The sequence below is a fragment of the Apus apus genome, chromosome 4 (assembly GCF_020740795.1).
Source record: "Apus apus isolate bApuApu2 chromosome 4, bApuApu2.pri.cur, whole genome shotgun sequence".
Classification (NCBI taxonomy): domain Eukaryota; kingdom Metazoa; phylum Chordata; class Aves; order Apodiformes; family Apodidae; genus Apus; species Apus apus.
Window position 1 is genome coordinate 3,899,027 of NC_067285.1, and position 15,518 is coordinate 3,914,544.

General features: G+C 41.4%; 1 protein-coding gene across 1 annotated transcript; it reads left to right on the forward strand.

Moving 5' to 3' along the window:
• The first annotated feature begins 449 nt into the window (after positions 1–449).
• Positions 450–11,088, forward strand: OAT (ornithine aminotransferase). Its single transcript, XM_051617391.1, has 9 exons — positions 450–709; positions 1,532–1,756; positions 1,879–1,974; positions 4,128–4,255; positions 5,814–5,936; positions 7,399–7,527; positions 8,494–8,607; positions 9,392–9,536; positions 10,694–11,088. Exons 1-9 carry the CDS (start codon positions 493–495, stop codon positions 10,852–10,854), a joined length of 1,338 nt encoding a protein of 445 aa, XP_051473351.1. The 5' UTR covers positions 450–492; the 3' UTR covers positions 10,855–11,088.
• Positions 11,089–15,518: the final 4,430 nt, after the last annotated feature.

Below are 15,518 nucleotides of genomic sequence, written 5' to 3' on the forward strand. Positions count from 1 at the left end.
TTTGGGTCAGGTGCATCTTTCTGGGATTGTATTATTTGTTTTCTGATTTTGTGACAAAATTTGTCTTATGGAAATCTTTGTGAGACAAAAGGCATTTCAATAGCAAGAGAAATTTGATAAACTTTCATGTTGTAGTTTATATTCATAAATCCAGTAACAATTTAAGGCACAATGAGAAAGGAACTCTTAGAGGAAAAATTATGTGACTAGTTCATAGATTTGGTGAGTCACACATGCATCTGTTGCTCTGAGTGTGTATGTTAAAATAGGAAAAAAATACTTATTTGAAGTTAGCACCACATTAACTTGCATTTCATACAAGCTTTCTTGGCTGAATTGCAAAAGAGCTGGGAAACCTGTAGTCCTGGCAGCACAACCACTTCACTCGCCTCATACGTTTCTTTTGACGTATTCCTGGTGCTAATGATTAACTTGTAATTTTATTTCAGTCCCCCCCCCCCCAGATCTAGAGCAGCGTAGCTGAAGGCAACAATGTTTTCCAAGCTGACCCACCCTCAGAGCCTTGCTGCTCTCTCTCGAGGTGTTCGTGCTTCTCTGAGTTCTGCTGCCTCCCTGAGTTCTGCTGCCTCAGTTGCTACCAAAAAAAACGTTCAAGGATCTGCATCCTCCGAGTACATATTTGAGCGGGAGGCCAAATATGGTGCCCACAATTATCACCCACTCCCTGTGGCTTTGGAAAGAGGGAAAGGTATTTTATTTAGGTTTCCTTTGGGTGGTGTAGATGGGATGGGATCATGACATAATGATTTTGGCATAACACATTTCTGAACGTTTTGGGGTTTTTTTGGGGTGGGATAGAGGTGACTGATGAAATAAAGACAGCTGATTGCTGGTCAGAGAGCTGGATCATAGTGCATAAGGCCTCCTGATAAAATTGTTCTGAAATGATTATTCTGAGTAGAGATCTAAGTTCTGATAATCTCCATAATTCAAATAACTCAGCGAGGAAGTTTCAAACAACTTTGTGTCTTTTATTTCTTTATGTGGAGAGGCTTAATGTTAATGTGAACATGAAAAGGTTAATTGGAACTCTGCCCTGGAGACAGGCTGAGAGAGTTAAGGCTGTTCAGCCTGGAAAAGAGAAGATTCCAGGGAGACCTTAGAGCACCTTCCTGTGCCTGAAGGGGCTCCAGGAAAGCTGGGGAGGGACTTTTCAGCAGAGAGGGCAGTGATAGGACAAGGGGTAATAGTTTTAAACTGAAAGAGGGGAGATTTAGGTTAGATATTAGGAAAAAAATCTTCATCATGAGGGTAGTAAGGTGCTGGAACAGGCTGCCCAGGGAGGCTTTGGAAGCCTCTTCCCTGGAGGTGATCCAGGTTGGATGGGGCTTGGTGCAGCCTGGTCTCGTGGGAGGTGTCCCTGCCCGTGCAGGGGGGTTGGAACTAGATGATCTTTAAGGTCCCTTCCAACCCAAACCATTCTATGTTTCTATGATTTTAGTCCTTGTGTACTGCTCCTGTGTTATTGCTTGATTTATTTTGTGTATTGACCATACCTGTGTTTTCCTAGGTGTTTATGTGTGGGATGTGGAAGGCAGAAAGTATTTTGACTTTCTGAGTGCTTACAGTGCTGTTAATCAAGGCCACTGTCACCCAAAGATTGTGAACGCTCTGAAAGCTCAGTCTGAAAAACTGACCCTTACATCCAGAGCATTCTACAATGATGTACTTGGTGAATATGAGGAACTTGTCACCAAAATGTTCAATTACAACAAAGTTCTTCCCATGAACACAGGTAAAAAATAAAATTCGATTTTATTTATTATCTGTGAGATTCAAGCATTTTGTGTCATTTGTCACTGTGTCGATGGCCTGTCTCATGTGCAGATGTGATCATGGTGTTGCTTTATGGTTTAGGAGTGGAAGCTGGAGAAACTGCCTGCAAACTGGCTCGGAAGTGGGCATACACTGTGAAAGGGATTCCAAAATACAAAGCCAAGATTATTTTTGCAGGTATGTAAAGTGCATGTTACGAGTTGAGGTGCTGAGGAGGAGGAGAGCTCCAGGCTCTGGCCATAGCACACTATTTTCTCCAGTTGCTGCAGGGAGTATTTGCAGTATTCTTATTGTTTCAGTTTTTTCACTAGAGCCAGTCTGTGCAAGGTCTCTATGACCTCTGACATTTTAATAGTTGATGCTATTATTTTAACAGGTTATGTTGCACTCAGATATCTGCAATTGGCAAGTCTGCTAAAAAACTATTGTTGTGGCTACAACAGCCTTTGCAGGATCTGAAGGTTTGCTAAGTCCCTCCTTCTAAATTGTGAAGTTCAGTCTTAAAGATATTCAGTTGATAAAATATTCTATGTATGCTTCTGGCTATTCAATTTGAACCTCAAGCAGTTACAATAAATGTTTTTTAAAATGTCATGTCCTTTAAGAAACACATATGATCTTAACAGAAGTGATTGTAAAAGCAAGAGAAATTTATGTAGTTCCTATGATGAGTCAGTTTCAGATCCTCTGCCTTGTGGAGGTGGATGCATCAAGTGGCAATGGGGGTAGTTGTGCTGGTAATGTCTGTTTTTGCAAGGGAAGTGCAACAATGAAGTTAAGTGCAGGAAGGAAACCTGGATTAGTTAATTAGATGGTTCATAAAGCAATTCAATATATAAAGTGGACCTTATTGGTACTTCTTAACCTTTTTAGTTGTCAAAAATGAATGAGTGACTGCCTGAAGTCACATGGAAAGTGTATTCAGTGCTCCATGCTCTTCTAACTGCTGCTTGGGTGTTAAAGTGCAATATCTTTTTATTCCCAAGTGGTTGGTTTTTATATACCTTTCCCTTGAATTAATTCCTCAAATTGCTGCCTCCGTTTTTATAGATTCCACATTTGGGTTGAACCTGCTTTCCTTACTAGTGGTTTTCTTCTGCATTCTTAAGGTCTCCCAGAATTTGGCATTAGCCCAGTAAAGCCATATGGAGTTGTGATCAGATAATGAAAGTGAAAGCAGTCTTGCTAAAGTAAATGTGGGGCCCTGGAAAATCCTTAATATATGTGTGGTGTATTTCCTCCCTTCATCTGCCTGCGCTGCTTGGCTCTGCAATAGGGAGAAGTTAGGTGCTCCTGAAGAGACTGTTGTTTTTGCAAAAAATAGTAATAAAAAAATAAAATTAAAAAACCAGTCTAATTCAAATAACTTACTTTGGGTATTCTTTGGTTATAGGTGAAGTATTTTTGTCAATTCTAATGTTATTCAGTGGTTCTCTAATTTAAAAAACCTTCCCAAATAAAGCTTCCTAGTTAAATATTGACTTATTTTATTTTTAATTGCTACAGCTGGAAATACTTTTTTTGATTTTTGGTACATATAGTAGCTGAATTATTAACTGTTACTAATATTTATTATTTGAAATCTATAGTTGAATGTTGCCTTATGATTTCTAGGAACGATTAGATTAGATTGTTTTTCTCTTCTGGGAATTCTGTGAACAAATACATTTCTCACTCCTTCTCTTCCATATATATTTTGTTTTGTCAGTCAGTTAACTTTTAGGAAGTGCTTTCTCATCTTGAGAAACTGGGTATGCTCTCAGTTATTATGACCCCATCTCCTTAACTACAAGATTTAATTATGTACCAAGTAACTGGAACAAAATAATAATCCTCTTATCAGAAGCCAGCATTTGGGCAGAAAAAAGCTCTTTTGGGTAGCTGTGGTCAGAACAAACAGTGCCTTTAAACATCAGTTTTTGTTTTAGGTTCAATGGCAGCTTTATTTTTAAGACCTAAATTCTGGGTGATGTTTATTTTTTTTCCTTTCTGCATTTAATGAATAATATTTATATAAAAGCTCTACACCCTCCTTAAAAAGATGTTCTCTTCCTAAGTTAGGTTACATTTTCAGACTACTATGAAAGCTTAGGGAACTGATTTTGTATACTTGCCAGGTCTTATAGTGTATTTGTCTTTTGCTTTTGATACAGGAACACAATGTATATATGGCATCAATATAAAATGCTACCAATTAGCAGAAGGATGCTAATATTCTAACATTAGACAATTCTTAAAACACAGTATCAGATGGAAAGTGTGATGTCTTATAAACTGTTCTGGCTCTTAGTCAGATTTGTACCAATCCCCTCTTCATTTTTTTTTTACAGCTGGCAACTTCTGGGGCAGAACCATGTCTGCTATCTCCAGTTCTACTGACCCATCCAGCTATGATGGGTTTGGACCATTTATGCCAGGTTTTGAAGTCGTCCCATACAATGACCTACCAGCTCTTGAGGTATTTGACTATTTTGGTTCTCTTCTAAGAAATCATTTTGCAGTGTCTCTTTGGTGAATAGCAAGGCAGGAAAATCAGAAGTTTATCCTTTGAAAAACCTGCTTTGGCATAAGAGGTATCTGTCTAGACATAAAGTAGAAATATATATGTTATAATTGTGTATAGGAAATGTGTATAAATTCTGCTTTAGGATGTAAAAGGAAAACCATGTGATCTGTTTCATTTCCCACATCACTAAGGTGTTCTAGGTACAACAGGAGAACAGCAGATATACCATGAGGAAATTCAGACCAGTAGAATACATTCCAAAGGCGGGACCTGGATTCTAATATCTTTACCTACTTCCCTCAGAAATGCTGTGCATTCTTCAATGACCACATGACAGGATTCACTGCAGTCACAGAGAGGTCTCTCCAGCATCCTTAAACCCAGGCTAGGCTGCTGTTTTGCTGAAGTTACTGGAATTACAGTGACTCTGTGTTGCCCCAGGTTTTCTGTGGTGCATCCTGCCAAGCTGTTGGGGAGGGATGACCTTGATTAGTCTAAAATTTCCCACCCTTTTAAGGTGGGATTAGGTATTAAAGGGTAGGTTTTGCTTGATGGCAGCCATAGGGTGCTGGACTTGGGATGTGGGAGGCAAAAGGGTTCCAGCCAAACACAGATAGTCCTGAAACACTGGGAAGGTTGGCATGGCCACTTTTCCATCATCTAGGTATGTTGTCTCCATGTCTTCTGGCACTACAGGTTGGTTAGTCCTCTCTGCCTTTTGGGTCTGCTTAGTACAAGTGAGTGAGCTGTGGAAGTTGGAGGGTTTGTGGGACAGAGATGCTTGCCTCCTAGGTGTCTGGTTAGAGGAAATAAAGGTCTCTCAGTGTATTAGAGTTGCAGTGTGGAAAAGCTTACTCAGATTTGAACCTGTGTGAACCTGCCCATTGTGAAAACCCTCTAAGTATTTACTGGCTTTCAGCCAATTTTATTGAGGCTTTGAGTGTGCTCTGGGAACTTGGATCCACGTCCATCAGACTGATAACTGAATTTGTCCTGTTCTTGGGGCAATACTGAGAGAAGCTCTAGTAAATTCATGCTGGGAATCATCATATCTCTTGAGTCTTATGGACTTCTGAACTTTTTAGAACTTGATGTTGCAAGAATGTAGCTGTGGACTTTGCTTTAAGGTGACAAAATTGCTCTGGAGAGGCTCCATTTTTTGCTTGAGAGAAGCGTTGAGCAATTGTTTGTCCTGCATGGGGTAATGCAAAACTGAGTGGATTTCTGAGGTAAATTATGAACTGATCTGATAATCTGCTTGTCTGGGTTTGCAATTTTGAAGGTTTCTAATTTCCCAAGCAAGCACACCAGCTGATCTTTTGAGGGAAACAGTGACACAGGCTACTGTGTTGGAACTGAAATGGCACTCAGGGATAACTGCCTGACATGAATGCTGCTGTCATCATTTGAGGTAGAACACCAGGGGCAGAGCTAGATTCTGCTACACGTATCTATCTCCAGAGCTTCTAAATCTGACCTGAGTAAAAGGTTTCTCTGTCCATTTGTCCAGCGGGCCCTTCAAGATCCCAACGTAGCAGCTTTCATGGTTGAACCCATCCAAGGTGAAGCAGGTGTGGTTGTTCCTGACAAAGGTTACCTCACGGGAGTGCGGGAGCTCTGCACCAAGCACAATGTAAGTAACTGGCTGTAGCATTACACACTGTGTGTGCTGGCAGGTCTTGGATGCCAGGTTGAAGACTTTGTGTGCTATTTAATAATCTCCTTTTCTTTCAGTGGAATAGGGTGGGATACTTCTTGTATTTCCTGGCAATACCTTACCAGGAAGTACTTCTTAGCAGTGCACGATTTTCCCTGTTTCTTAATGCTGTCTCTGATTTAAGTTTCTAATGAATGTACTTGAAGCTGCATTTATTTAAAATTTATTTAACTTTCAATCTCCTTTTCACCTTACAAGTTTCTTGGGCCAGGGGCCAATTACAGCAGTGGTTCTACCATGGCTATAGAGGGACCTTAATGCTGGAGTGCATACGAGCTGCCAGGAGTTAGTAAGAGTAATGGTGTGGAGAGGGCCGCAGAATGAAACACTAAAGAAAATGGTCATCTGCTTATGGATGTTCTTTTAAGACCTCTGAAGAGCAAAGGTCTTTTTCTCTGATTTTATTTCATACTGCATTCCTGACTCCTATTCCAGATATCAGGTCCTGCCTGAATCCTACTAAGAAATGTTTAGTTTTGAAAGCAGAGTGTTAGATCTGTAATTTCAGACACACTGAATTAGATCTGCATTCGGTGTCTGTGGAAGGGTGGCTTCCATGTCCTTCAGTTGCTACTTCTCCCAAGCAGGTTGCCATGCTGCCTTATTCCAGGACCAGTCTGGTCAGCCTCTCCCACAGGCCCAGGCCACATTTTTTGTAAGTCTAGGGAAAACAACAGGAAAAGGTGTGCTGATTTATAACTTTTTATGCCCTCGCTGTTGCCTGTGTGATTTAAAAATCAGTGACCTCTGTTCCAATTAGAATTCAGATTCTTATTTTGCAAGTGCTACCCATAAATTATTTAGATGAAGGTATTGGTTTCATTGTTGCTGTGATACCTCAGAAAAAATCAGAGCTACTTTACAAATAGCAGTGAATGACAATAAAAACAAGATCAAAAAGGTGTATTTAGTTTCTCAGAATTATTTAGACACAGAGATCAGACTGCAAGACCTGCAAGGTTGCTAAGGTGGCATTTTTCAGAGGGTTCCAAAGGTCCAGGCACAAATGATACACTGGGAGTGAAGACAAAGTGACCCTAACTTTTTGCAAGTCTCACTCATTGTTATGTTGCAAATAGTTTTTGGTTGGGCAGTGTCCAAACCCTGTGAGGACTATGCCTTGCATAGAAGAGAATGTGCTAAAGATGTGGGGGAGAGAGGACAGCATGTTCATTTGTCAGTAGTTTCACATTCCATAGAATGTGTGTATCTCCAGCAGGTTTAGAGAAGCAAAGAAAGTACCTTTGTGTTCTTAGTGTGCTGGAAGGTCTTTCACTTACTGTGTACAGCTCTTCTGTGTTGTTTGAATCCAGCTGGGAATCTGAGTGAAAGTCATTCTGTCTTATGTATGATTTTTCTTCCTTCTGTTTCTATAAAGGTTCTGTTTATTGCTGATGAAGTACAGACTGGTTTAGCCAGAACAGGGAAGATGCTAGCTGTGGACCATGAAGATGTGAGACCTGATATAGTTCTTCTTGGAAAAGCCCTTTCTGGTGGCTTATATCCTGTAAGTAACAAAGACAGACCCATTTAAGTAATTACACTGAAAATCTGTTAGGTGGAAGGCAAACAAAGCTGATGTTTGTTGTGCTTGGAAACTGGTGTTTACAAGATTAACTGTGATTGATGATGCAGGTAGTCTAACCTGTGAGAGACAGGGAAGAGAATAAGAAATACATAATGTTCCATTCCTAGCAGAAATGGTTATATAGTATCCTGAAATTTCTGTGTTGATAACTTGACTTGTTAGGGTGGTGAGGTAGTTAAATACCATCCTATTAGGCTGGTGAGTTTTAGGTTTTTTGGCCCTTGTCGATTAATTGAGTAGATTTGGTAGATCTGCTTTCTTCAGTTGGATATTATCTTGACTGGGAAGTCAGTGTCCAGGGGTCAACCTTTCATTCTGGAATTACTGGTTAGTTTTTTGAACTCTTTCCGGAGAGTATCACAGACATAGTGAATTTCTAGGTGAATTCTGTAAAGGGAGAAAAAAAATCCTGATGTGTTTAATATTGATTATAAATCTATATTTGTACAACTGACATTACTTCCCTTGTTTGGCATCCCACACGACTGATTTTATCCCCTTAGGAATGACTCAAATTCCTGCTGATTAGGCTGGAAGTTACAACCTGCTTTGGACTATTTTGTCTGATTGAAGCTATTTCTGAGTTGTTAAACAGAGTATTGAAGCTTAAACTCTTGAAATAATATTCAGTTTGGAGAAATGCCCCTCAGCTCTAGTTATATGTTACATGTTACCAGCGTAGCTCATGGTATTTAAGGGATTAAGCTGTTTGGTAATTTCCAGATACACTCTCCTCTGTACAGAGCTGAGAATGTTAAAGTAATTTATCACCATAGCCTGAAATTTATCCTTTGCTGAGCCCTGAGGAAAAGTTTGCTTCAGAGAGATGTAAGTTTACAGTTCTAAATATGTATGTAAAGGAGTTTGCTGACCTTCCCACTCCAGGTCTCTGCAGTGCTCTGTGATGATGAAGTTATGCTGACCATTAAGCCTGGTGAACATGGATCTACCTATGGAGGAAATCCATTGGCTTGCCGTGTGGCAATGGCAGCACTGGAGGTTTGTGTCTTGTGACAGAGATTTGGATTCCAAAGGAAAAAAAGGTGTCACACTGACATGATCTTTGCTTAAATAAGTGACACAATTACAAGTAGAAATCTGGCTTTAAGTAAGAATAGAAAACTGGTAGCTGTGGTTAACTCTTTGCATGGAAGGAAGTCTAAAGTCTTCACTGGAAATGTGTTCAAATTGTCTGTATTTTATGGTATTAATGTCTTATATGACAAAATAAAATTAAAATGTGGGAAGTTTCAAGGCACTTACAAAAAATTGGTAAAATAGTTTCACTGACTTCACAAAGGTGTTTTTAAATTGGCTTTTTTTACTATACCATGTTGCAGAGGCTTTGTGAGCTTGGTAACACATATGTGCTACAGGAGCTCAAACAGAAGTTAGTAAAATGTCTTGTCCAGAGTCTCTATTTTAATTATTCTGTAGCTGCAAAATTGACTACATGTAAGGCAAGTCACTCAGAAAGCCTCATCATTGCCCAATATCTGGACCTGGACAGATCAAGAGTATTCATAGCTTTACTGTTTGCTTGTAAAGAATGGCAAATGAGAAGCAGTTGCTTTAGAAGAAAATTTCCAAGAGATTATTGCTTCCTGTAAACACGAATGAATAAAGGCTGGATACTAATCTGCTTGGATGTGCAGCCTTTGCTGTGCCACTTTGGATGTATCAGCTTTTGTATCTCAGCAAGTGCAGTGTCATTAGTCATCTAGTCCAGCCCATACATAACTGCAGTGCCCTTCCATTTACTGTAGATCTGATTTCTCTTTAGGTAATTGAAGAGGAAGACCTGGCTAAAAATGCAGAAATAATGGGTAACATATTAAGAAATGAACTCATGAAGACACCATCTGATATTGTAACTGCTGTAAGAGGAAAAGGGCTATTAAATGCAATTGTAATTCGGGAAACCAAAGGTAAGGAAATACAACTGCACAATCATAGTGTGAAAATGTATTTTAACTTCATGGAATCACAGAATGGTTTGGGTTCCAAACCCCCTACCATGGGCAGGAACACCTCCCACCAGACCAGGCTGCACCAAGCCCCATCCAACCTGGTCTTGAACATCTCTAGGGATGAGGCTTCCACAGCCTCCCTGGGCAACCTCTTCCAGCACCTTCCTACCCTTGTGAAGAATTTCTTTCTAATATCTAACCTAAATCTGCTCTCTTTCAGTTAACTGAAATTGAAAGTATCTTAATGGAGCAGGGGGATGGCTTATAGTCATCATGTTGGGTTCAGATCTCAGCTCTAATACTGTAGTACCTACTGAATTCAAGTGATTGTGTGCTATTAAAAATAGTTTTGTTTTTTAACTAAGTAGATCTTAACTTTTTTTTAATAATTTGAATTATTGTATGATGTGATAATGTCCAAACCTGATGGTGAATCTAGCTCCCAGCAAATACCCTTTTGTCTCCTTACCTGAAGAAAATTGTCCACATCTGCAAAGCCAGTTTCTGTCAGATTATGAAGGTGTTTTTTTTTTCTCCAGGATAGTTAGAAGAGTACAGTGAATACCAGAGGGTGCAAGGAAGGAAAAAGCTAATGACTGAAAACAAGTTTCTCAGGATTAACACCTTGAATTACATCAGGAATCAGCTTAGAAGCCAGATCAGACAATGATTTGTGTCTTGGGCATGTGAAGTGACAAAGTGCTGCGGGGGGGACGGGACAGGTTGTAATTTCCTAAGACAGGCACATGATGCACTGAAATCCAGGCCTAAATGTAACCTTGTCAGTAGTCCTGTCCAGGTGTTCTCTGACCTCCCCTTGGCATGGTTTTCTTCTTAAAAGTTACTGCTACAGCTAGTCAGGGCCTCAGCTGTGAAGGAGCAAAGCTTGGTGTGCTGGAAGCAAACCTGGGTCCTGTCAGACAGACTGCAGCTTTGCAGCAGCCTTGTGTGTTCACTGCACGTTCTGGGGGGCTACTAAGATGCTCAGAAGTGACCACTTCATCTTTTTCACTGCCAGATGGCAAGGAGTTTACAGCCTGCCCCCTGTGTACCCTGTGCTGGGAGGTGGGCCACTTTTGGGTCATTTTTTTCTTCTCTTCCCCCTTTCCTTGCAGACTACGATGCCTGGAAGGTGTGTTTGCGGCTCCGGGACAACGGGCTTCTTGCCAAGCCTACCCATGGGGATATCATCAGGCTGGCACCACCCCTTGTGATCAAGGAGGATGAAATCAGGGAATGCATTGAAATAATTCACAAGACCATCCTGTCTTTCTGAACACTGGGCTTTTAAAGTGCATCTGCTGACTGACCCCAGGTGGTGTGCTGAAATGTGTGTGTGGTGGAGGCCTGCTCTTGAAGCAAGCATCTCGCATTCCTTTTATCCAAGAGGACTTCAATCTTAAAATGTAGCTATGGCTTGAAATAATAATGTCTCTGAAGAAAATAAAGAATGATTTAAAAGAGTTTCCAATCTTGGAATACTTGGAATTAAAGTGGTGATGTTCTGTTCGTCTAGTCGTGTACCTGCTGAACAGCTAAGTCAGAATGATTGAGGGGAGGTATCTGAAGAAGTCTGTTAATTGCTGAAAGTCTTGGCCAAAGCTTGAAGTCTAATTTATATATATTTTAGTAAGGGTGGTCTTGTGCTCCCATCTGGCTCCCCAAAACATCACATTTAGCCTTTTTGTCCCTTGGTGAAATATCTGTAGGGTGGAGGCACTTGTCATTATGGATGAATTTCTGTTTCTCCTTTGTAGCTAGAAAAGCTTTCAAATGCTGGAGGTTTGACAAACTGGGTATTCTGCTGGAGAACCTGACAAGCATTGAGCTGTGTTCTTTCCATACAATATTTTGACTGGATGACAAGAGATGCTGTTTTCAAGCCTGGTCTCAGTGTTTGGCTTTGCAGTCTTGTAAAATAGATCTGATTTTACCTGTAGATCTGATTTTATCATTATCAGACTTTCTATAATCTAGATGTTTGTATTAAAACATACATTGCATTAAAAAAATATCTATGTTAATGTGCACCTATAATCCACAGTGTATTAAAAAAAGAGCAGAAATTTATGGTTGCCTCTGTCCAGAGCCACAGCAAGTGCTGCCTTTGCAGTCTGTGTGTTTCTCTCCATCTCCACATGGAAGGTTCTGCTGTGCAGTTCTACAGGGTGAATTCTTCTGCACTTTGGTGCCTCTGGGTGCTGTAAGAAGCTGCAGCTTTGGCTGCTGTTCTTGCACTAGGTTGTTTTTGCATGTTTCTTAACTGAGCTGGTTTCAGCTGAGACTAAATCCTGATTCATCACCGTTAATGCCAAATATTCCCTTTGCCAAGTGTTAGGGGGGAAAGGCAGTCACGTGTGTGTAATTGGAAGTGGCAAATAATCCTGTGGTGTTTTAAGGGCAGCTGGGTTTATGGAAGTGAAGCAGTCTGGTGGTTAGGGTCACAGAACTGTTTGCCTTCTTTCAGGTGAGCCAAAGGAGCAGTCATCTGCTGGGGATGAAGTAAGACTGATTTAATCTTGGAAAGGCCTCATTGTTGCAAGGGGTGATGTGTCACTGGGACTCTTAGTGTGAGGAATAAGAAGAAAGTGTAGAAGGGTGCTGCCTGGGAATTTTGGCATGTCTGAAGGCTGTGTTTATGGAATCTGATTGGAAAGGAGTGAAATAGCTGAAAGAAACCATCGTGTAAATAGCATTTGCTGCAGTTCCTTCATAGACCAAAAGGTAAACCCCAAAAAATCCTTACCAGCAAAAAATTTTACTTACAGGGCTGGCAAGGACCCAAGGACACTATTAGACCTTTGTCCCTGCTCAAGTTTCAGCCGTGTCATTGCCTAATTACCTGAGAGGGCTGTGGCACAGAAGACTCCAGCCTGTGTCAGCCCCTGCCTGTCCTTGCTGCTAGCAAGCCTTCTGCCATATTCTCCATCTGTCCTTCTTGCTGCCCATTTATAGTGTCAGGCTACAGGCAACAGGTTATTTTCCTTCTATGCAACAGCCTTTTACACACCTGAAGTTTGTCATTGTTTCTGTTTCAGTCAGTGCTCCTTCTCTAGTTAAAGTTTTCTTTCTTGCTGTTCTCTTCCCATTTCTCACTCTCCAGCCGTGCCCTCACTAATGCTGAGTGGGGCTGGATGAGTCCCCATTGGCTTGGATGCTGCACTGGAGGTTATTCCCCAGTGTTGTGGTTTGGGTTTCCCTGATATTTTGGGATTTCCATGATATTTTTACCTCTCAGCCTGTGCTCCCAGACCTTCTCTTGCACAAACTCTTTGGAAGAACAGCTTTGAAGCTGCTTCCCCCCATTTTTTATTTGTGTAATAATCAACAGTTAAATGTGTATAAATTTTTGTGGTCTAGTCTACTAACTTTCTTCCTTTATTACTGAGATCATTTCTCTGGCTTCTGGTGATCCATTTGAGCAATAATCTTGTCCAACTCACTTTAAGGTTGCAGATTTACTAGGCCAAGACTTCTTAGAACTTGAGAAATTTTCCTCTTCCTACAGCAGACCATTGCTGACTGATTTCTGGGCTTTACATTCATCCTAAGGTTGCTTCATGAATCCAGTTTCTTTGCAAGCTTAGGAAAGGTATGTGTAACCTTTCTGAAGACAGGTCAAAAACTGTCCTCCTAAATTGCCCTTATTTAATGATGGGGTAATTGAGGAATTATCTGCTTTAACCTGGAAGTTCTGACTCTCTCAGCCCTGTGTTGTTCCCACAGCCACAGTGTTCTGTGTGAGGAAGGTGGGTGCATAGTACCTGCCTAAGCAGCTCAGAGATTCAGGAAGGGGATTGAAGATGACAAAGTCCCCAGAGCCCAGAGGTGTGTTCAAAGCCTAAACTCAGGTTTCAGGTGGCCAGGGCCCTTTGTCAGGTGGTTCTCACCTTGCATTGATAAGGTAGTGGCTGGGATGTGTGTCCAGGAGGTGGCTCTGTCACTGTCCTTCTGGTGGTGGGACAAACTCTCCTCATGCTTGTGGAACAACCCTGCTGTGTGCAAACCAGTGAAAACCTGAAGGGGTGGGAAGCAGAGTGAGGGTGAGGGTGTGTGGCTGCAGCCCAGGAGCTAAAGCAGAGGAGGTGTTTTTTTTTGCATGTTTGGCTTAATGACAGTTCAATACCAGAACAAATACAGAAATATATATATTATTTCAGGAGCGAAGACAGGAACCCAGGACTTCCCTTCCCAGACACAGAGCCTGTCACCAGTTAACCTGCACTTCACCAACAATAATAAACATCTTGGCAGTTGGTCAGTGAGATAGCAGGAAGAGCTGGAATGGCCAAAGGCTTAAACCCCACAAACTCAAATGTACGGTGCTTGTATAACTAATGTGCTTCTAAATCAGGCTCTGATTTTGTTGTCTGGGATTTTAATTAGCCTGAGAAATCTTCTTCAGGGCTTTTATTACCAAAAAAATTGTAGACAGCTAAAGTGCTCTTCCCCACTTAGTGCCAGAAATTCAGTGCTCTGGGGTTTGTACTTGTTCCACGTATTGCTCAAGTGTACATGGCTCTGCCAAGTGCTGGTCCTGAGCATTTAATTGGAAATCATTTACAAATTAGTGTAATACGTACTCTGAAATGTGCTAAGAAGATATGTAAGATGTTTCAGAAAATATTTTGAGTTTGGTTTTTGCACCATCGCTGTATAGGAGGTGAAGGTGAGAAAAGCAAGCTCAGAGAAAACCCTCTCTGTAGCTCCCAGTATTTCTCAAGTGCTTTTCTTACTTTGTGGTAGAGGTTGGAGATTGTGCTAGAGATGGGAGTGTGGAAATGGCATTTCTCTGGGGATGCTTTTTGCTGGTGTAATTGTAATTTAGTTTTAAAATGGCACTTGGAAGAGATCTGTATTGCCTATCCAGAGGGTTTAGGTTTCTTTAACAGGAGCTAAGCAGCAATAACATTTTCTAAAGGTATATGGATGTATCTCCCAAATGTTACTTTAAGCATTTGGCTGTAAAGGCTGAATCTGTGTCCATCATATTCCCTGCACATATTTTTATGAAGTAGCTTCTGATGTTTCTTTACATCAGGTATATGAAATGCTCTTCTAGATGAATAGTGACTCTGCACGGAGTGCTGTGCAAACACAGGGAGGTTATCCAAGCACCTAAGAGCCAAGCCAACATTCCTGGGACACCCAGGGCAGCCCTTGGCTTCACTGGGAGCTTTGTTTGCAGCAATAATGCCCAATTGTGCTGGGTGCCTGTGCACTTTGGCAAGAGAAGTGTGTGTGGTTTTTGGCATGAAATCAGGGAATATGTATAGTGGCATAAAAATATTACTCTGTGTATGGATCAATTTAAGATTTAAAGGCACCAAGTGAAACACTGAAAGGTAAATGCAACACAGTGAACACTGAGGAGATATGACCATGAGCCAGCAATGTGCCCTTGTGGCCAAGAAGGCCAATGGCATCCCGGGGTGTGTTAGAAAGGGTGTGGTTAGTGGGTCAGGGGAGGTTCTCCTCCCTCTGTGCTGCCTTGGTGAGGCTGCATCTGGAATATTGTGTCCAGTTCTGGGCCCCTCAGCTCAAGAAGGACAGGGAACTACTTGAAAGAGTCCAGCGCAGAGACACTAAGATGATGAAGGGAGTGGAACATCTCCCTGATGAGGAAAGGCTGAGGGAGCTGGGTCTGTTGAGCTTGGAGAAGAGACTGAGGGGTGACCACATCAATGTTTACAAATACGTTAAGGGTGAGTGTCAGGAGGACAGAGCCAGGCTTTGTTCAGTGATGTCCAGTGACAGTACAAGGGGCAATGGATGCAAACTGGAGCATAGGAAGTTCCACGTAAACATCAGAAATAACTTCTTTCCTGTGAGAGTGACAGAGCCCTGGGACAGGCTGCCCAGAGAGGTTGTGGAGTCTCTTCCTCTGAAGACATTCAAACCCTTCTGGACACGTTGCTGTGTGATGTGCTCTGGCTGATC